This window comes from Orycteropus afer, unplaced genomic scaffold, assembly GCF_000298275.1.
Source record: "Orycteropus afer afer isolate SDZICR_OR568_19922 unplaced genomic scaffold, OryAfe1.0 scaffold00050, whole genome shotgun sequence".
Taxonomy (NCBI): domain Eukaryota; kingdom Metazoa; phylum Chordata; class Mammalia; order Tubulidentata; family Orycteropodidae; genus Orycteropus; species Orycteropus afer.
In genome coordinates, this window is record NW_006921637.1 from 386,418 (window position 1) to 409,286 (window position 22,869).

A 22,869-nucleotide genomic window follows, 5' to 3' on the forward strand; every position below is an offset into this window, starting at 1 on the left:
CTCGGAAGGGAGAGGAGGAGAGTGGGTTAGGGTTGGGGATGGTAATTGGGGAGTGAAACCAAATGTACATGAACTGTGGAATGTAAAACAAATTCACTCTGTAAATTTGTACCAAAAGCACAATACCATTTATAATGGTTATGTATCAGTATTTGACTGATCTTTCTTTTTTTTTAAATTCAAAGACTTTAATCAAGATGTTATTGACATTTTGAGTACTCTGGAAAATATAACTCAAAGCAAGAACTCAATTCCCCAGACTGAAATTTCTGAGAAGAATATTCATCATGAGAAGCCTTCTGTTTTCAATCCATTTCAGAAAGAAATGTTCACCTATTTGGTAGAAGGATTCAAAGTATCTAATGTAAGTAAATTGATTCATTGTGAGATGTTCATTCATGCAAAAAGATTAGCCGTTTTATGTGTCTGTATTATATGTTTCCAAAGTAATATTTCTTTATACTCTTCCACAGGGTTTTCAGAAACTTAGACAACTTGAATTTTTAATAATAGAGCAGTCTATAGTCATAATTTATCCTTCCCACAAGGACTTGTTGGCTTCATGCAGTATTGCTTTTTAAGTCTGCATTCTGGAAGCCATTTTCTATTATAGTTGTATAAAATCAGCATTAGAAGAGAGTAGGGGTTTATGATTACTTGAGAGTTTACCCTGTGTTGTTTTTATTGTGTAGGATTCACATAACAAAATTCACCACTTTAACCATTTAAAAATGTATAATTCAGTTGTATCTTAAGTACATTCACACTTTTATACAACCATCACCACTATTTATTTCCAGGATATTTTCATCTCCCCAAAAGGAAATCTTTCACTCCACATCCTCACCCCCACACCACCTCCACCCAACTCACAGCCTCTGGCAACCACGAATCTACTTTCTGTCTCTATGGATTTGCCATTTCTTGACTTTTCGTGTCAAATGGAGTCATATAACATATCTTTTTGTCCCACTTCTTTCTCTCCACCTAATGTTTTCTAAGTTCATACATGTAGCATATATCAGTACTTCACTTTTTTTGCATTAAGTTTTATACTTTAAAAATAATCAGCCTATTTTTTTTTTAATCAGTATTATTTTTAATTCCAGGTTTTTAACTTCACACCTTCTTCTTTTAAATTTCCTTTTTTTTTTATTGTGGTAAAATACACGTAACATAAAATTCACAATTTGAACCATTTTAAAGTATACAATACATTCACAGTATTCTGCAATTCTCACCACTTTCTAGTTCCAAAACTTCCTTACCGCTCCAAAAGAAAAGCACATACTCATTAATCAGTCACTCCCCTTTCCATCTTCCCCGTAGCCCCTGGCAACCACTAATCTGTTTTCTGTCTCATTCATTGTATTTGCCATTCTGGGTATTTCAGATGAATGGAATCAAATAGTATATGGTCTTTTGTGATTGGCTTCTTTCACTTAGCAAAATGTTTTTTAAGATTCACTCCTTTGTATATATCTCAGTACTTCATTCCGTTTTATGGCTGAATGATACTCAATTATACTATATTCATTTATCCATTCATCACTTGATACATTTGAATTGTTCTTACCTTTTAGTTACTGTAAATAGTGCTGCTATGAGGATTCATATATAAGTTTTTGTTTAAACACCTGTTTTTAAGTCTTTTGACTATGTTTCTAGGATTAGAATTACTGGGTCATATGGTAATTCTATGTTTAACTTACTAGGAGCTGTCAAACTGTTTCTCATAACAATGGAACCATTTTACAGTCCCACCAACCATGCATGAGGGTCCCAATTTCTCTGCATCATCTCCAAAATAATCATCTCCTGTTCTTTCGATTATAGCCTTCCTAGTGGGTATGAAGGAGCTCTGGTGGTGTGGATCCTAAGGCATTTGACTGCTAACCGAAAGGCTGGCGGTTCAAAGCCAACAGCCGCTCCTCAGAAGGAAGGTTGGGAATCTACTTCCGTAGTGATACCACCTCAGAAACCCAATGAGGGGTCACTATGAGTCAGATCCCATGCCATGGCAGTGAGTTTGATTTTGGTTTAGTGGATATGAAAGGAGTTCTAGTGGGGTGGTGCTTAAGGCATTTGACTGCTAACCAGAAGGTTGACAGTTCAAACCCACTAGCCAATCCATGGAAGGAAGACAGGGCAATCTTCTTCCATAAAGATTTACCGCCTTGGAAACCCAAATGACAGTGACCTGAGTGGATGTGAAGTGTTATTTCATTGTGGTTTGATTGGCATTTCCTTAATGACTAATGAGGTTGAGTGTCATTTCATGTGCTTGTTGGCCATCTGTTTATCTTTTTATAATAAATGCTTATTCATACCCTTTGTTTATTGTTTAATTGGGTTGTTTGTCTTTTTATTGTTGAGTTATAAGAGTTCCATGTATAGTTTGGATACTAGATCCTTACTGAACATAAACAAAAAACAAACTTGTTGCCATAGAGTAGATTCCAACTCATAGCGATCCCCTTTGGCTTTCCGAGGCTGTAAATCTTTAGGGAAGTAGATTGCTCTGTCTTCCTTCCACAGATTGGCTGGTGGGTTTGAACTGCCAGCCTTCTGGTTGGCAGTCAAATGCCTTATCTACTATGCCACCAGAGCTCCTTATTGAACATATGCTATGCAAAATTTTCTCTTGTTCTGCAGGTTGCCTTTTCACTTTCTTGATAGTGTTCTTTAATGCACAAAAGTTTTAAATTTTGATTAAATCTGATTCATCTGTTTTTCTTTTGTTGCTTGTGCTTTTATTGTTATGTAAGAAACCATTACTAAAAGCAAGGTCATGAAGATTTACCCCCATGTTTTCTTTTATGAGCTTAATAGTTTTAGCTCTGACATTTAGATCTTGGATCCATTTTGAGTTAACTTTTGTATATTTGTTGTTGTTGTTGTTTGCTGTCGAGTCGGCCCCGACTCATAGCAACCCCTCCTTGGGTTTCCGAGGCAGTATCACTAAGGAAGTAGGATTGCCCAACCTTCCTTCCGAGGGGTGGCTGGTGAGTTTGAACCTCCGCCTTCTGGTGAGCAGTCAAGTGCCTTAGGCACTATGCTACCAGAGCTCCTACTTTTGTATATAGTATTAGGTAAAGGTCCAAATAACCAATTTTTAAAGCATCTTTTAATTGTAAAGTTGGTGGTTCAGGTACCTTGGGGAAAAAGTAGATCCCAGGCTGGGATCTACTTCCAGAAGACCACAGCCATTGAAAGCTCTATGGAACACAATTCTAGTCTGAAACACACACAGGGTCACCACTGTGAGTTGGAATCAACTCAGTGACAGTTCATTACTGTTTTCTTCCCACTCTTGAGTTCTTGAATTATTATGAAGTTCAAATCTTGCTTGGCTTAATATATCCAGCACCTTCAAAATTATATGCAGAATACTGACAAGTGTCAAACTTTGTTTATCATTTTCTCACTTGAATTTCTTTGATTCACTTGTAGTTGACCATGTGGAACAACCTAGTCAGTTTACTCTTTAGATACTAAAGGCCGATCTAATTCTAGCAGAATTCATAAATGAAGGCTCTGCTAATCTTTAAATATAAGCTAGCTTTTGATGTCTAGCTCTGAATAGGGCAGCAAACGAAGTTCCATTTAGAACTGAATCATTCACACCAAAAGCCCTAGGACTAGCCATTTCCAAATTCAGAATAAACTCTGAAATGTGCTAATTCCAATGTTAAACCAAGTACAGGTAATTTGATCAGAACTGGGCTAGCCTTCCTGAGACCACAGTTGAAAAGTTTATTTGGTTATTTTTCAGAGGATAACAATGGCCAATTTATATGTAGTTCTTAGTTTGTGACTATATTTTAATACTAATTCAAGTCTTTCTTATGAATCTTTGTCTCTTATATTACAGAATCACTGAGGGATTTCCCATATTGTTCTTTGGTCAGTTTTCTTACTCTCTCTTTTTTTTTATGTTTTCCAAACCCTCAGTAATTTTTGACTTAGGATTTTGGCTTCTTTGTCCATCCCTTTTAGACTACCATCTGTATGGAGAAGTACATGCATTTCTAATTTTGACTTTTAAAACATATCTATAATACAACATGTGCCATGTTATTTGTTCCCCCATCCCATGATATTCTTTAGGGGTGAATTGAGGTTAGTGTGTTATTGCTTAAGAAGTCTGATCCTGTTTTATTCCTTTTTTAATTTAAGAATTCAAATAAAGCCAGTGAGTGTAAACAGCAGTGGACTAAAGTCCTGTGGTCTTGTAAGGAAACCTTCCGAACGCAGCTTGGGAGACTGCTAGTGCATATTTTGTCACCAAGCCATCCTTCACAAGAGAGAAAGCAAATTTTTGAAATAGTTCGTGAACCAAATTATCAGGAAATACTCCGAGACTGTCTCAGCCCATCCCTGCAAGTAAGTACCTCAGCATTTAGTAAGGTAAGTAAAAGTGTTTGGTGAAATATAAGGTTACATGAAACAAGATCTGAAATTAAACTATTTTCATGGTTAATATCATGAAATATAATTCTCTTCCCAAACATGTTTCACCTAAAGTCTTCAACTTAAACTTGACCTCTATGTTTATTTCCCAGTGCTTAAATTTAAGAAGTACTGTGTATAAATTCTTGTAAGATCCTTTGTCATTTGCTACTAAATCTTGAGTGTTCATTTCCTTTGAGAACTTTTGAAAGAAGTATATTATCCATGAAATGTTATACTAATATTTGAAACAGCAGTATGTATAACATTTTAAAAAAATATTTACAGTCATTTAAAACAACAACAAAAATATTATCATTTGATTTGATCAAAAGCAGAAAACTAGAAATAATTTCAGAGTCTACAAATTCTATTACTTCAAGAGTGATCGATGGAGATTTTAAATGGCACAACCACTTATGAGAACTCTTGAACAGTTTCTTGTAAAAGTAAATATACATTTAACTTAAGTCCCTGAAAATCCATTTTTAGGTATTTACTGAAGATAAATTAAAACATAGATCCACAAAAAAACCTGTATATAAATATCCATGGCAGCCTTTTTTTTATGATATACAAACACTGGAAACAAACCAAGTGGCTATCAACAAGAAAATATATAAATAGATTGTGATATATTTATGTAATAGACTATTCTACAGCAACAAAAAGGAGCAAACTACTAACATACCTCGTGTCATGGTTGTTTCTCAAAACCATTCTTATGAAGTCTAAGAAGAAAAAGTGATAGAAATCTGGAAATTTCTGTGTCTGTGGAGGAGAGAGAGATGAGAAAGGAATTGACTAAAATAAGGGAATTTTCTGGTGTGATAAAAATGTACTATGTCTTGCACACAAAGCACAATAGAAAAAAATTGTACTATATCTTATCTTGGATACATAATAATGTATGGGTGTATGCAGGTATCAAAAAGTCATAGAAATGACCACTAAATATCTATGTATTTTATTGTATCCAAAGTATAGTGTTGTTGTGTGTTGCTGAACTGATTCTGACTTATAATGACTCTATATGACAGAGTAGAACTGCCCCATAAGGTTTCCTAGGCTTTAAGGGAAAAGGTTGCCAGGTCTCTTCTGCAGAGCTGCTGCTGTAAACTGTTCATCTTTTGGTTAGCAGCTTGAGCACATCAAGCATTCTGTCACCAGGGCTCTGTAAAGTATAGTATACCTTAATTAATAAAATGTTAGATGATTTTATTAAAAAGAGATAGATATTCTCCCCTTTTTTATTGTGGTAAAGATATATATAACATTTCCCATTTCAACATTTATTTATATGTACAATTCATCAACATTAATTACATTCATTATGTTCTGCAACCATCGGCACTATCCATTTCTGAATTTTTCAGTCACCTTTGATGAAACTAATTGCCCCCTGAGGAATGACTCCCTATTTCCCCCTCCCTCACATCCCTTGTAAAACAGAACAAAACAAAAAAACACACACACACCCTGCCATCTAGTCAATTCTGACTCATGGTGACTGTATAAGACAGAGTAGAACTGCCCCATAGGATTTCCAAGGCTGTAAATCTTTATGGAAACAAACTGCCACATCTTTTTGTCAGGGAGCAGCTCATGGGTTGAAACTGCTGATCTCTTCGTTAGAAGCTGAGCACTTATCCACTGTGCTACCAGGGCTCCTGGTAACCACTGATAAACTTTGATCTATGTATTTGCCTATTCTACATATTTTATATAAGTGGAATCATACAATATTTATCCTTTTATGACTGACTTATTTCATTCAGAATAATGTTTTCAAGATTCACATCTACACACACATTATCACCCCCCTTCTCAGTAGTAGGAAAGATATTGAATTACTACATACTCTTCTGTAACTTACTTTTTCACTTAATGATATGTATGATATATCCTAGAGGTCATTCCATAGCAGTATATAAAGACCTTTCTCATTCCTTTTTACAGCTGCATAAAGAAAGGCTGTATTCCATTTGTAATCTGCCTGATTTTTAAAGCCATAGCCTTTTTTTTACTTTTACAACTTTATGCTAATGGATTCTCCCCTCTGTAACCCTTCCTCTTTTCAAGATAGTCTCTTCCTTATCTCTTGTACACCTTCACATCCTGTGTATCTTTGTTGTCTACCAACATGACATGCCTCCCTCTTTTCCTTTGTCTGCATCAGTCTACCTGTTCTATCCATATGGCCATATACCCAGATCATGTTCCACCACCTTCAAAACCTTCTTCACCATTTTTCAACCATTTTTCAACTCTTCCTTCTATAACCTTTGTTGAGCATTTTATTTTATACATTTTAGGATTTCATTATTTTCTAAGGATTAGTATTTAATAGATTAATTTCCTTTAATCAGTTTCTTGAGAGCTGAATACAAATCAGTATTTTTATGTATCTGTCCAAAGTAGTACCTTTCATACTCACAGAAATTATAATAAATAAATGATTAAACTGTTAAAATGAGATATTAAAAACAACTTTAGTGTTTGAGAAAATCATGTTTCTTTAGATATTCAGAATGAATAAAAACATTTCTGATAGTTTTTCAGACTTTAGATGTCATTGAATAATAAACTGAAATCTTTTTAAAGTTACATAAAGAACATTACCTTTAACACACATATGAAAACATTCTAGTCATTTAGCATTTTTCTTTATTTGCCAGCTCTTCAAGTCTTTTACTCAGAGTGTCTATTCATTTTTCTGTTTTGGTCAGGTAGTAGCTATCTCCTGACTAATTTAAAATGTTACATTAAAATGAGCTTTGCTATTTTTACCATTGCATATGTTCCTCTTATGCTTTTGGGAAATGACATGATGTGATTCAGCGTGTTAATTTAAGTACACCCAAAATGTAATAGTTTACAAATCCGTTTGTTGATGTTTAGTACCATTCACCATTTAAAATGTCGTAAGCCAAAAGCAGTGGAATTTTTATCAATGTGAATTTTAAAAATAAAATACACATGTCTATTTTGTTGGCAAAAGTAATGTCAAATACCTAGTATACACATTACAGTCAAGTCTAATATCTACAGCTTGGATAATTCTCTTACCTTAATCGCGGTTCAGCTTTTCTGTGAAAAAAAAAAAACAACTAAGTATTGTCTTTTATCTCAAGCTTGTTCCTTTTATTTCTTTAGCAGATTGTTTCACCAGTTCTTTCCCCAAAAGCTTTTTGTTTGCTCTGCCGTTTACCATGAAAATTTCCAAACTTACCAAGAGAAGTTGAGGGAATAGTATAGTGAATGCCATATAACCATCACCCAGAGTTGACAGCTGTTCATATTTTTATCATAATGGTTTCATTTGTTATTTTTCTGAAGTATTTTAAAGTAAGTTAGAGATCATGATACTTCATCTCTAAATTATTTTTTGAGAAGACATTTTCATATGTGTGTGTATATATATATATATGTGTATATACATATAGATATAGATATACATATATATCTACATCTATATCTATATCTATATCCACACACACACACATATACATACACGTAGTACCTAAGGCACTTGACTGCTAACCAGAAGGCTGACGGTTCAAAACCACCAGCCACTCCTCGGAAGGAAGGTTGGGCAATCTACTTCCGTAGTGATACCACCTCGGAAACCCAAGGAGGGGTTTCTATGAGTCAGGTCCGACTCAATGGCACATAACAACAACAACAACAACAACAACAAACATTATTGTACCTTAAAAAATTAATAATTAACAATAATAATTCCCTGATGTCATTAAATACCAAGTACATAATCAATTTCTCCAGTTTTCCCCAAAATATCTTTTAGAGCTGGTTTATTTAAACCTTACCAAAGTATGATTATGCATTTCATTTGGTTTGTATGTTTCTTAGATTTCTTTTAATCTAGAATAGTCCCCACACAAGCTTGTTTTTCCATGACATTGTCTTATTGAAGAGACTGTGCCAACTTCTGGATTTATCTGGTGGTCTCCACATGATGTCATTTAACTTGGCCCTTTACCTTCTGTGTCACCTATAAACTAGAATTTGATCTGAAGTCTGTCTTGGATTCAGGCCAAATATTTTTGGGAACAATATTTCATAAGTGATGCTGTATATATTATATTGCGTCGCATCAGGAAATACATGTCTGGTGATCCTAACAGTAGTGATGCCAAGATTGATCACTGGGTTAAGGTCATGATACCTAGATCTCACCTTCCTAAGATATGCTAATCCCTTGCAAGCAGTAAGTGATTTATGGGGTGATACACTGATATCATGTTAGTCTACATCTTTTTATATTTACATAGTCTAGTAAAGGAGCCTTGCTGGCTTAATGGTTATGTGATTGGCTGCTAATTGAAATGTCAGTGGTTCAAATCTGCCAGGAGCTCCAAAGGAGAAAAGACCTAGTGATCTGCTCCCATAAAGAGTACAGCCTAGGAAACCATATGGGGCAGTACTACTCCATCCTGTAGCGTTGTTTGTGAGTCAGAATTGACTCAGTGACACACAACAATGGCCTCGGGTAGGTGATTAATATAAAGTTTTTTAAAAAACTATGCCAGTCTAAAGTGTATGTAGTGAGGTAGGGAGAGAGTTGAGATTAAAATGACCAGTTTCCTACTTGGAGGGGGATTGGTGCAAGAGATCCTGGATAGAGTGGGAGAACAATGTGGAACTAAACTCAAAATCCCAATAAAAAAGACCAGGTTTACTGGACTGATAGAGCCTGGTGGAGACCCTTGGAACTATGGCCAGTAAACAATGGACAGGCATATGGGTGAACATTTACATCAGGTAGATACACTCCTCAGAGCAGTCAATCATGGGAGAACAGAGAGCTATATTTGCACAGGGAGACAGCTCTGGGGAGGGAAGATCAGGAGTACATGGGAGGGAGGGACACAGGCAAGAGGTAACTACAAGGAGGAAGTGGGAAAAGAGCTGTTACATTGTGGGAAATTGCAGTCAATATCATGAAACAAAATGTGTGTGAACTGCTGTAAGGTAAATGAATTTGCTCTGTAAACTTTCACGCTACTCACAATAAAAATTAAATAAATAAATAAAAGAAGCAGTCAGCCTATTCACCAAAACAAATTTTTTTTTTTTTTTTTTACCGGTTTCCTGCAGATTCTCAACTTCTGCAACATTCTGAATCAAGATTGCTAGCAAGAAAATTACTCAGCACCAATTTTATGACAAACTTACATCCCTATTGCTGATATTTTTAAATTAAATTTATGTAGAAGTTAGGTTTTAGAAATCATCCCATTAAGGGAGAGAGATTTCTTTAAGATAGGTTTGCTAGCTTGTTTATTTTTGCTTCATTTGCAATGAAAATGGCAAATAATTTGGTTCTAATTTATTATAGCAAATTTATGCTATAAATTACTTTTATAGTTAAGTAGATTTAGAAATATAATTTAATTACTATTAAGTAATTTAAGTGTAAAATAAAAATTCTTTATTTCTAAAAAAAATTGTAACTTTTTTTTATAGCATGGAGCAAAGTTAGTTTTGTATCTGACAGAGTTGATGCATAATCACCAAGATGAGTTGACTGAAGAAGAACTAGACATAGCAGAATTGCTTATGAGTGCTTTAAAATTATGTGGCCATAAATGCATCCTTCCCACTGCAGCAACAAAATCAGACCTTATTAAAATGATCAAAGAGGTGAGTCAGTGAAACAACACTTGTTTCTGAAGAGAGTCCATTGGATATAATTAAAAAATAATTAAGAGATGTTTTTTAAAATTATCATTTATTATGGACTTGAAATGCTTTCTTTTATTATTATTGCTTTCTACTGAGAATTTTACTAGTATTATGGAAAAAGAAGTTTATTTTAAGGAGAGTTTTATTCTCTGTGGTTGTTTTTATCCATTATCAGTAGTCATCAATGATGGAAAGATTTTTATATTTTAGTGACAAGCATGTTGAAGCATAAACTTTGAGTTAAGAAATCTTTAATGGAAAAGGAAAAATAAGGAAGCAACCAACTACATAAACCCATCAGGTGTGGCAACCCTGGTTTACTATTGTACCCTAATATTTGTGACCCAAATTGTAGGGAAACAAAGGGAAATTTTAACATTATTTATTTCAGTGGTTTTAATATCTTAGTGTCCTGGAGGCGATATATTTTTCTTGTATTAACTTGGTTTTAAAATTGGTTTCTTGGGCTCTATGCCAATATTAAATAAGGAAGAATAAAGTTTATATAGTATAATCTAAATATTTTAGGAACAAAAGAAATATGAAACTGAAGAAGATGTGAGTAAAGCTGCCTGGCAGAAAGCAGTTCGTAATAATCAACAAAGGTAGGATATTATTATTATGGATTGTATTGTGTCCCCCAAAAAATGTGTTGTAAATCCTAACCTTTATGTCTGTGGTTTAATCCCATTTGGGAATGTTATGCTATATTATGTTATGTTATGTTAATGAGACAGAATTAGTAAAAGATGTGTCTAAAATCATTCTCTTTTGAGATGTAAAAGATTAAACAAGTGAGCAAGAGAAGCAGAGGTGGGGGGAGATAGATGCCTTGCTACAGGAAGGTCAACAAGAAGCTAAGGAACAGAAGATCTATCCGCAGAGCCAACGGAGAGAGAAGGCATTCCCCTAGAGCTAGTGCCCTGGATCCAGACACTTCTAGCCCCCTAACTGTGAGAAAATAAATTTGTTTGTTAAAGCTACCCACTTGTGTTATTTCTGTTATATCAGCAATAGATAACTAAGGCATATTATATTTTTTAAACATCATGTCTTTTGGAAAGTCATTAAGTTTCACGTATGCTTTTAGTAATTAAAGTATCATGTTTTGATATACATTTAATGTTCCACATAAGCTTAACTGATGAACAGTCTTATTGTTTGTTTAGTCTCTTTCAGCGTCTAGATTCAAAATCAAAGGATGTATCTAAAATAGCTGCAGATATCACCCAGGCTGTATCACTCTCCCAAGGAATTGAGAGAAAAAAGGTCATTCAGCATATCAGAGGAATGTATAAAGTAGATTTGAGTGCCAGCAGGCATTGGCAGGAACTTATTCAACAATTGACCCATGATAGGTAAGCAAAATAGGAGGACCCAACAGAAGGGAGGACATTTTTAGATTGTCTCACATGAATATTTTATATATTGATGTTAAATACTCTATTTATTCCAGAATTCACATTCATAACATTGTTTCATTAGTTTAAATATTTTTGCTTATTCATTTGTGATTTCCAAAACCAAAAACCAAATTCAGTGCCATCAAGTTGGATCCAACTCATAGCAACCCCTTTTTGGGTTTCCGAGGCAGTATCTCTATGGAAGTAGATTGCCCAGTCTTCCTTCCAAGGAGTGGCTGGTGGGTTTGAACCACTAGCCTTCTGGTTAACAGTCAAGTGCTTTAGGCAGTATACCACTAGAGCTCCTTTTTGTGATTTAATTCTTCTTAAAGGATAATCAGCCAGGAAAGGGAGGGAGTGGGAGCAGCCGGGGACCTCAGGAGTGGCAGAATATCCAGATAAAGGGGGTGGGCAGCAAGGCTAGACCCCAAGCTCCTTAAAGCCAGGAAAGGGAGGGAGCAGGAGTGGCCAGGAACCTCAGGAGTGGCAGGATATCCAGGTAAAGGGGCAGGAGGCAAGGCTAGGCCCCAAGCCCCCTAGAGCCAGGCAAGGGAGGGAGCAGGAGTGGTCAGGGACCTCAGGAGCAGCAGGATATCCAGGTAAAGAGGTGGGATGCAAGGCAGGCCCCAGCCCCCAGGAATGGGAGGGAGCAGGAGTGGCTGAGGCCACAAAGTGTGGCAGGTTCCAGGTAGGAATTAGGTAAGGGGAGGGCTCAGAGGTTTCCAACAGCTAAGGAAGCAAATTTGTCTGTCATTTTGTCATCCTGTGGGGCTTGTACATTGCTGTGAGGATTGAGGCTGTGCCATTGGTGTTTCAGATGCCAGCAGCCTTGCACATGGTACACAGGTTTCAACACAGCTTATAGACTAAGACAGACTAGGAAGAAGGAGGAAGCCATCCACTTTTCAAAAATTGTACAGGGAAAACCTTATGAATAGCAGAGAAACACTATCTGATCCATTTCTGGGCAACTTTATGAATAGCTTGACAACATTGTCCGACACAGTGCAGGAAGATGAGCCTCTTGGGTCGGAAGGCACTCAAAATAGGATTGGGAAAGAGTTGCCTCATCAGAGTAGAACCAAGCTTAATGATATGGATAAAGTAAGTCTTTCAGGACCTCCGTGTGCTGATATGGCACAACTCAAATTGAGGAGAAACAGCTGCAAACATCCATTAATAATCGGAACATGGAATGTATGAAGTATGAATCTAGGAAAATTGGAGGTTGTCAAAAAATGAAATGGAACGCATAAAGATTGCTATCCTAGGCATTAGTGAGCCGAAATGGATGGGTTTTGGGCATTTTGAATTAGACAACCATATGATCTACTATGCCAGGAATGACAAATTGAAGAATGGCATGGCATTCATCATCACAAAGGATGTTTCGAGATCTGCCCTGAAGTACAATGCTGTCAGTGATAGTATAATATCCATACGCCTACAAGGAAGACCCATTAATACTACTATTATTCAAATTTACACACCAACCACCAAAGCCAAAGGTGAGGAAATTGAAGATTTTTACCAAGTACTGTAGTCTGAAATTGACTGAACATGCAAACAAGATGTATTGCTTATCATTGGTGATTGGAATACAAAAGTTGGAGACAAAAATCACCAGGAGTTGGAAAATTTGGCCTTGGTGACAGAAATAACTCTGGAGATTGCATGATAGAATTTTCCAAGACCAACTACTTACTACTGCAGATACCTTTTTTCAACAGCACAAATGTGGCTATACATGTAGACTTTGCCAGATAGAGTACACAGGAATCAGATTGACTTCATCTGTGGCAAGAGGAGATGGAAAAGCTCAGTATCTTCAGCCAAAACCAGGCCAGGAGGTGATTGTGGAACAGACCATCAACTGTTCATATGCAAGTTCAACTTGAAGTTGAAGACAATTAAAACAAGTCCATGAAAACCAAAATATGACCTTTAATATATCCCTACTGAATTTAGAGACCATCTAAAGAATAGATTTGATGCACTGAACACCAGTGACCGAAAACCAGAAGAATTGTGGGATGACATCAGGAGCATCATCCATGACGAAAGAAAGAGGTCATTAAAAATACGAGAGAGAAAGAAAAGACCAAAATGGATGTCACAAGAGACTCTGAAACTTGCCTTTGATCAAAGAGTAGCTAAAGCAAATGGAAGAAATGACAAGATAAAAGAGCTGAACAGAAGATTTCAAAGAGCAGCTTGAGCAGAGAAAACCAATTACTATAATGTAATGTGCAAAGACCTGGAGTTAGAAATCCAAAAGGGAAGAACACACTGAGCATTTCTCAAGCTGAAAGAACTGAGGAAATAAATTAAGCTTCTAGTTGCAATACTGAAAGATTCTATGGGGGAAATACTGAATGATGCTGGAAACATCAAAAGAAGATGGAAGGGATGCACAGAGTCACTGTACCAAAAAGAACCTGGTCAGTCTTCGTCCATTTCAGGTGGTGGCATATGTTCAAGAACCAGTGGTACTGAAGGAGGAAGTTGAAGTTGTACTGAAAGAATTGTCAAAGAACAAGGCTCCAGGAGTTGACGGAATACCCATTGAGAAGTTTCAACAAACGAATGCCTCACTAGAGGCACTCCCTTGGTTATGCCAAGAGATTTGGAACACAGCTACCTGGCCAACTGACTGGAAGAGATCCATATTTTTACCCATTCCAAAGAAAGGTGAGCCCACAGAATGTGGAAATTATCAAACAATATCATTAATATCACATGCAAGTAAAATCTTACTGAAGATAATTCAAAAATGGTTGCCACAGTATACTAACAGAGAACTTCCAGAAATACAAGCTAGATTCAGACAAGGTCATGGAATGAGGGATATTATTGCTGATGTCAGATGGATCTTAGCTAAAAGCAAAGAATACCAGAAAGATGTTTACTTGTGTTTTATTGACTATGCAAAAGCATTTGATTGTGTGGATCATAACAAATTATGTTATAACATTGAGAAGAATGGGAATTTCAAAACACTTAATTGTACTTATGAGGAACCTGTACATAGACCAGGAGGGTGTCATTCGAACACAAAAAGGGAACACTGCACGGTTTAAAATCAAGAGGTGAGTGCATCAGGGTTGTATCCTTTCCCCATACTTATTCACTCTGTGTGCTGAGCAAATATTCTGAGAAGCTGGACTATATGAAGAACGTGGCATGAGGATTGGAGGAAGAATCATTAACAACCTGCGATATGCTGATAACACAACTTTGCTTTCTAAAAGTGAGGATGACTTAAAGTACTTACTGATGAAGATTGAAGAATACAGTCTGCAGTATGGATTATATCTCAATACAAAGAAAACAAAAGTTCTCACAACTGGACCTATAAGCAGCCTCATGACAAATGGAGAAAAGATTGAAATTGTCAGACTTCACATTGCTTGGTTCTACAATTGATGCCAATGGAAGCAGCAGTCAGGACATCAGACAATCTATAGCACTGGGCAAATCAGCTTCAAGGGACCTCTTTCAAGTGCTGAAGAGCTGAGATAACTCCTTGAGGGCTAAGGTGCACCTGATATATGCCATGGTATTTTCAGTCGCCTCATATGCATGTGAGAGCTGGACAATGAATAAGGAAGACTGAAGAAGAATTGATGCTTTTGAGCTGTGGTGTTAGTGAAGAAAGCTGAAAGTACCTTGGACTGCTAAAAGAACTAACAGCTCTCTCCTGGAGAAGGTGCAGCTGGAATACTCCTTGGAGGTGAGAATGGCCAGACTTCATCTCACATACTTTGGTCATGTTGTCAGAAAGGACCATTCCCTGGAGAAGGATTGTCATGCTTGGTAAGGTGGAGGGTTGACAAAAGAGGGGAAGGCCCTCAATAAGATGGATTGACACAGTGGCAGTGGCATTGGGCTCAAGTATAGCAAGAATCATGGAGCTGGCTTAGGACTGGGCAGTGTTTTGTTTTATTGTGCATAGGATTGCTGTGAGTCAGAGACAACAGCACCTAACAATAACAACAACAAAGGATAATCATATGAGATATGGGTGGAGAAAAGTAATGGGAGAGAGAGGTATTGGCTTTCCAGATAGTAAAATCTGTAAAATTGGCTTTAATTTAAGGAGTCTGATCCTTGCAACAAAAACAGAGAAGTTACTGTAACAGAATAGTTGAGAAACAGATCTTTTATTACCTAATACCTGAATAATAAGATTTGAAAAAATATTTAATGAAGATGCAAAATTAGTAATGAAAAAAGGGGAACTAAAGTGTTCTGTAAATTTGGTTAAGATAACTGGTTAGTATGATTTGGAGGTACTAAAATACACTAACCCTTATGCACTAACATAACTTCTAGATGGATAAAAGTTAAACTCAGAAAGTTTATAAAGCAGAATGGGACATTTATCAGTTCTTTGAAGCGTAAATAACTTTCTAAGCTCAAAAGCAATAGAAGGAACTTTAAAACAAAGTCAGTGGATTTGAACAGCACATAGATTTGAAAGTAAAACATTAAGACCTTGGCAGTTAAGTGATCAAAAGATATGAATACACACTTTATGTAAGACAAATAGAATTAATAAGTTGATAGGAAAATATGCAACATTGCTGGAGGCAAATTTGTTTTCTTAAGACTTTTGGATACCATATTTTACCTTTTATGGTAAAAAAAAAAAAAAAATCAGGTTCTAATATCCACAGCAGGAAGAGAGCTACAAAATGTACCATAATCCTTATTCAGTACTTTGGTGTCATTGTATACTTTGACAGTGTATGTCAACAACCTTAGAAATATTTTTTTTCTAGCTCTAGTTATCCTACTTTAGTGATTCTATTCTAAGGAAAAATTCAAAATATGGAAAAACTGTAAGTAAAAGTTTTCATTTCTACATTATTTATGTTAGTAAATTAATTAGAAACAAATATATAATTTCTTTAAATGCATTATGATGAATCCACTCAATGCAATATTAGGTAGTCACTTGAAATGATGATAATGAAGATTATGCTATATTCAGTGAATGAAAGAAGACAGGGTATAAAATATATATATATATATATGTAATGATTATAACTATAAATTAAAGACAGATGCATGTGAAACAAGAATGACAGAAAATAATCATGATTAGTATTTTGATATGTTTAGAGTAATAAGGAGTAAGTGATTTTTTTAATGTATTTCTAAAAATTTACTTAATAAATTTATAATTTATAAAGTTATTTATAATAAATAACTTTAAGTTTACTGCTTTTTTCATTTAAAATATAAATTTATTTTAAATCTTTAAAAATTTGATGTGCACTATAAAAATTAACAAATTTTAGTTGAGGTACATTAAACCAAACAAACCAAACTCACTGCTGTCAAGTCGATTCCGACTGATAGTGACTCCTCCTTGGGTTTATGAAATTATATCTCTACGAAAGTTGATTGGCCAGTCTTCCTTCTGAGGAGTGGCGGGTGGGTTTGAACTGCCAGCCTTCTGGGTAGTGGTCAAATAAATGCCTTAGGCACTATGCCACCAAAGCTCCCATTTTATGGGAAATATGAAAAATTATTTTGGAAGATGAATGGTAGCTTAGTGCCTAAGGCACTTGACTGCTATCCAGAAGGCTGGCAGTTCAAACCCACCAGCCACTGCTCAGAAGGAAGATGGGGCAATCTACTTCCATAGTGATACTGCCTCGGAAACCCAAGGAGGAGTCTCTATGAGTTGGGGCCAACTCGACGGCACATAACAACAACCACCACCACCATATTAAATCTAGTGTGTTTATATATGTTACTAAGATGTTCATGGTATTCACGATATATTTTTTAAAAAAATTAATAGATGGAAAATCTGGTAGCAGAAGTTTCCCCCAGGAAGCAAACTTTGGGAGGTTGGAAATCAGAATGCATGTACTTTGTATATGTATTCCCTAGTGTAACATAGGAGCTCTGGTGGCATAGTGCATAAGGCATTTGACTGCCAACAGGAAGGCTGGCAGATCAAACCCACCAGTCACTCCTCAGAAGTAAGATTGAGCAATCTACTTCCATAGAGATATCACCTCGGAAACCAAAAGAGGGGTCACTATGAGTTGGAACCAACTCAACAGCAGTAAGTGAGTCTAATTATGTAAATAATTTTTATTTTTTTAATTGAATACATCAATTTTATTTCTTTATTCAGTCTCTATTATGACTTTTTAAATGCTCCACAGTCTTCAGATAGGCAGTTAAAACAATGTTACTTTTACTCACAGAGCAGTCTGGTATGATCCCATCTACTATCCAACCTCCTGGCAGTTGGATCCAACAGAAGGACCAAATCGAGAGAGGAGGCGTTTACAGAGATGTTATTTAACTATTCCAAATAAGTATCTCCTTCAGGATAGACAAAAATCAGAAGGTAATAATGTTTTTGGCTCAATATACAATACATAAATGTGGTCATTAGATAAATATAATATGTACTTTTTTTCCTTAACAGATCTCATCAAACTACCACTCTCTTACCTATTTGAAGATAAAACTCATTCTTCTTTCTCTTCTACTGTAAAAGACAAAGCTGCAAGTGAATGTATAAGGTAAGTTTGAATCAATAAGAACTTTCTCCTTTGTTGGAGTATTTAAAGATTTTAATAGTTCATTTGTTTATTTTAATTTTTAAAAATTTTTATTGTGATTAGGGTGAAAATTTAGAGTGGAAACTCATTTTCCATACAGCAATTCATACACATTTTGTTTCATGATACTGACTGCAATTCCCCATGACATAACAGGTGTCTTCCCACTTCCTCCCTGTAGTTACTTCTTCCCTGTGTCCTTCTTTCCTGTGCATTCCTGCTCTCTGAGCTATCTCCCTGTGCAAATACTGCCCTCCTGATCTCGCATGATTGATCGCTCTAAGGAGTATATCCACCTGATGTAAATGTTCACCCAGTATGCCTGTCTGTTGTTGGCTGGAAGCCACAGAACTGAGTTCAGTTCCAGACCTGAAGGGTAGCTAGGGGCCATAGTCTCTGGGGTCTCACTAGGCTCTATCAGACCAGTAAACTTTGTCTTTTTTATGATTTGAGTTGTGTTCCACGTTGTTCTCCCACTTTTCCCAGGATCTCCTACACTGATCCCTTTCAAAGTGGTTGACAGTGGTAGTCTCAGGTCATATAGGCTGGGATTCACATGGTCCACTAGTCTGCTGGATTAATTGTTTCCATGAGATTTTAATAGTTTATTATAGTGTTTGTGCAATGTTTATTTTAGATAATGTAGTTTTCTAAAAGGTTCTAAATGTAGCTCAGGAGAAGACAACATTGAATGACCAGAATGTAAAAGGAAAAGAATAAAAAACCAAAACCAAACACACTGTCATTGAGTCAGTTCCAACTCATAGTCACCCCTATGGGTTTCCAACATTTAAATAATATTTTATTGTGTTTAAGGTGAAAATTTACATTGCAGGTTAGCTTCCATTTAACAATTTTCACACAGATTATTAAATTATATTGGTTACATTTTTCACAATAATGTGTTATCATTTTCATTCGTTTCATTCTGATTGCATTTTGTTGTTGTTGTTGTAAGGTGCTCCGAGTCGTAACGACCCTTTGTACAACGGAACAAAACACTGCCTCGTTCTGCACCAGCCTCACAATCCTTCCTATATCTAAGCCCATTGTGTCAGCCACTGTGTCAATCCATCTTGTTGAGGGCCTTCTCCTTTTTCACTGACCCTCCACTTTCCAAGCATGATATCTTTCTCTAAGGAATGGTCCCTTCTGACAACGTGACCAAAGTAGGTGATATGAAATCTGGCCATCTCGCTTCTAGAGCATTCCAGTTGCACTTCCTCCAGGATGGATTTGTTAGTTTTTCTGGCAGTCATGGTACTTTCAGTATTCTTCACCAACACCATAACTCAAAAGCATTAACTCTTCTTGGGTCTTCCTTATTTATTGTCCAGCTTTCGTATGTGTATGAGGCCACAAAAACACCATTACTTGGGTTAGGCATACTTTAGTCTTCAAAGGGACATCTTCAGTCTTCAGCATTTTAAAGAGGTCTTTTGGCAGCAGATATGCCCAGTGTAATATGTCATGTGATTTCTTTCTTTTTTTTTTTTTTTTAATTGTGATTTTGGGGAAAATTTACAGAGCAAATTCACTTTCCATATGACAGTTCACATACACTGTCTCATGACATTCACCACAATGCAACAGGTCCCCTCCCATTTCCTCCTGACAGTCACCTCTTCCCTGTGTCTGTCCCTCCATGCAACCCTGCCCCTTGAGCTGTCTCCCTATGCATAAACAGCCCTTTTTCTCCCATGATAGTTCTCTCCAAGGAGTGTGTCTACCGCAGGTAAATGTTTAATTCATATGCCTGTCTTTTGCTTGGCTGGAAGCTGCAGGTGTGGGTTCAATTCAGACTTGCCGGGCAACTAGGGGCCATTATCTTAAGTGATTCCATAAGGCTCTATCAGACCAGCAAACCTGGTCCTCTCTTTTTTTGTTCAAATGATTTTGAGTTTTGTTCCACATTGTTCTCCCTCTTTATCCCAGATCTCCTACATAGACCGCCCTCTGAGTAGTTGACAGTGGTAGTCAGGCACCATCTAGTTCTTCTGGTCTCATAGTCATATAGGCTGCAGATCACAATGGTGTACCAGTCATTAGCACTAATTGTTTCCATGAATCTTTGGTTTTCTTCATTCTTTTTTGCTATGGACGAGGAGAGACCCATCGTTGTATCTAGATGGCAGCTTGCAAGCTTTTAAGATCCCAGTCGCTACTTGCCAAAGTAGAAGGTGGAACAATGTTTTGTGTAGTATGTTATGCCAATTGACCTTGGTGTACCCTGTGACTATGGTCCCGAGCCCACCAGTTCAACTACTCGGTCCCTCTGGGTAGCTGGCTGTGACCAATAAGTGACTACAACCTTGTCCTTTGTCAGCTCTACTATACAACTGGGAATTCAGATCATACAAATACACTTTACGACCACTGTCTGTAAACTTTATATGTACACAGTCTTGGTATACTCCCCTCTTCATAGACATACCTAAGAGTTCAGCCTGTGCACCACCTATCCTCCTGTATACCCATGTTTGCCTTCACTGACAACGCAGTACTGAATGTGCGAAGGAGTTCATCTTTGTTGTCTGTACCTTCCATGTATCTCTCTATATCTTCCTCTTCCTCAATGCTTCCATGTTGATCACTCACATTTCGTACATTTTCCTACTCTTCGCTCAAATCAATACTTATCTCTATCTATTTAACAGTGTTCCCTCCACTCCCCTCCCACCCCTGGTAACCAGCAAAGAAAATTTCCTTCTGTAGATAAACCTTTCTTTGACTTTTGCAATAACAGACTTATACAATATTTGTCCTTATGTGATTGACTTATTACATTCAGCATAATGTCCTCCAAGTTCATCACATTAGGCGGTGTTTTGCAGATTCTACATTATTCTTTAGCATTGCATAGTATTCCATTGTGTGTATGTACCAAAGTTTGGTTATCCATTCCTCAGTTGATGGACACCTAGGTTGCTTCCATCTTTTGGCTATTGTAAATAGTGCTGTGATAAACACTGGTGTCTGTTCTTGTCATGGCTCTCACTTCTTTAGGTTATATACCTAATAATGGAATGGCTGGGTCAAATGGTATTTCTATTTCCAACTTTTGAAGGAATCACCATACTGCTTTCCACAGTGGTTGTATCATTTTACAGTCCCACCAGCAGTGTAGGAGAGTCCCAATTTCTCTGCATCCTTGCCAGCAGTTGTTGTTTTCTGTCTTCTTGAACTTTGCTGCTAGTGCTGGGCAAGATGGTATATCATTGTTGTTTTGATTTGCATTTCTAATGGCTAATGATCATGAGCATTTCTTCATATGTTTGTTGGCCGCCTGAATATACTCCTTGGTGAAGTGTCTATTCATGTCTTCTGCCCATTTTTTAATTGGATTGTTTGTCTTTCTGTTATTGAGGTGTTGGAGTTTTCTGTAAATTCTAGAGATAAATAAATCCCTTGTCAGATACGTCATTGCCAAGTATTTTTTTCCCAATCTGTAGATTCTTTTGGAGAAGTCTTTGGAAGCACATAAACATTTAATTTTTAGAAGGTCCCATTCATCTTCTTTCTCTTCCCTGTTTGTGCATTTTGAGTTATGCTTCATAGTCTATGTATGCCATATATTAGGGCCCCTAATTTGCTTCTAGTTTGTCCTTGAGGAACTCTATAGTTTTAGGTTTCACATTTAAGTTTTTTGATCCATTTGGAGTTCGTTTTTGTGTATGGTGTGAGGTACAGATCTTGTTTCATTTTCCTGCAAATGGATATGCAGTTTTGCCAGCACCATTTATTAAACAAACATTCTCTTCCCCATTTAATGGATTTTGGCCTTTTGTCAAAGATCAGCTGAACATAGGTCAAAGAATCTGTTTCTGGGTTCTCAATTCTATTCCATTGGTCTATGTGTCTGTCATTAAACCAGTACCAGGCAGTTTTGAATACTGTGGCTGTATACTAGGTTTGAGATCCAGCAGTGTGAGACCTCCTACTTTGTTCCTCTTCTTCAACAGTGCTTTGCTTATCTGATGTCTCTTTCCTTTTCATATAAAGTTAGTAATTGGTTTTTCCATATCCTTAAAGAATGTTGATGGGATCTGGATTGAGATTGCATTGAATGTATAGATTGCTTTGGGTAGAATTGACATTTTCACAATGTTCAATCTTCCTATCCGCAAGCATGGGATACTCTTCCATTTATGTAGATCTCTTATGGTTTCTTGAAATAGTTTTTTATTGTTTTCTTTCTTGTATAGGTCTTTTATGTCCCTGGTAAGATTTATTCCCAAGCATTTTATTTTTTTGGTAGCTATTGTAAATGGTATTGATTTTCATATTTCTTTTTCAGCAATCTCTTTACTGGTGTAGAGGAATCCAACTGTTGTTTGGATGTTAATCTTATATCCTGCCACAATGCTAAATCATTCAGTTAGTTCCAGCAGATTTTTTACTGAGTCTCTTGGGTTTTCTAGGTATAGCGTCATATCATCAGCAAATAGGGATAGTTTGACTTCTTCCTTACCAATTTGGATGCTTTTGATTTCCCTTTCTTGCCTTACGGCTCTGGCTAGGACTTCCAGTACAGTGTTGAATAGAAGTGGTGGTAGAGGGCATCCTTGTCTGGTTCCTGTTCGCAAGAGGAATGGTTTCAGTCTCTCTTCATTGAGTATAATGCTGGCTATTGGTTTTGCATAAATGCCCTTTATTATGTTGAGGAATGTCCCTTCTATTCCTATTTTGCTGAGAGTTTTGATCAGGAATGG

The 22,869-nt window shown here is 36.5% G+C and overlaps 1 protein-coding gene across 1 annotated transcript in view; it reads left to right on the forward strand.

Annotated features, from left to right (window-relative positions):
- The window catches only part of LYST (lysosomal trafficking regulator), a 339,163-nt gene that overhangs the window by 149,524 nt on the left and 166,770 nt on the right, over nucleotides 1-22,869 (forward strand). Inside the window, 7 exon segments of the mRNA XM_042780645.1 lie at nucleotides 186-364; nucleotides 4,180-4,386; nucleotides 9,943-10,119; nucleotides 10,690-10,766; nucleotides 11,331-11,519; nucleotides 17,795-17,940; nucleotides 18,022-18,118. Coding sequence (XP_042636579.1) covers nucleotides 186-364; nucleotides 4,180-4,386; nucleotides 9,943-10,119; nucleotides 10,690-10,766; nucleotides 11,331-11,519; nucleotides 17,795-17,940; nucleotides 18,022-18,118 — 1,072 coding nt within the window.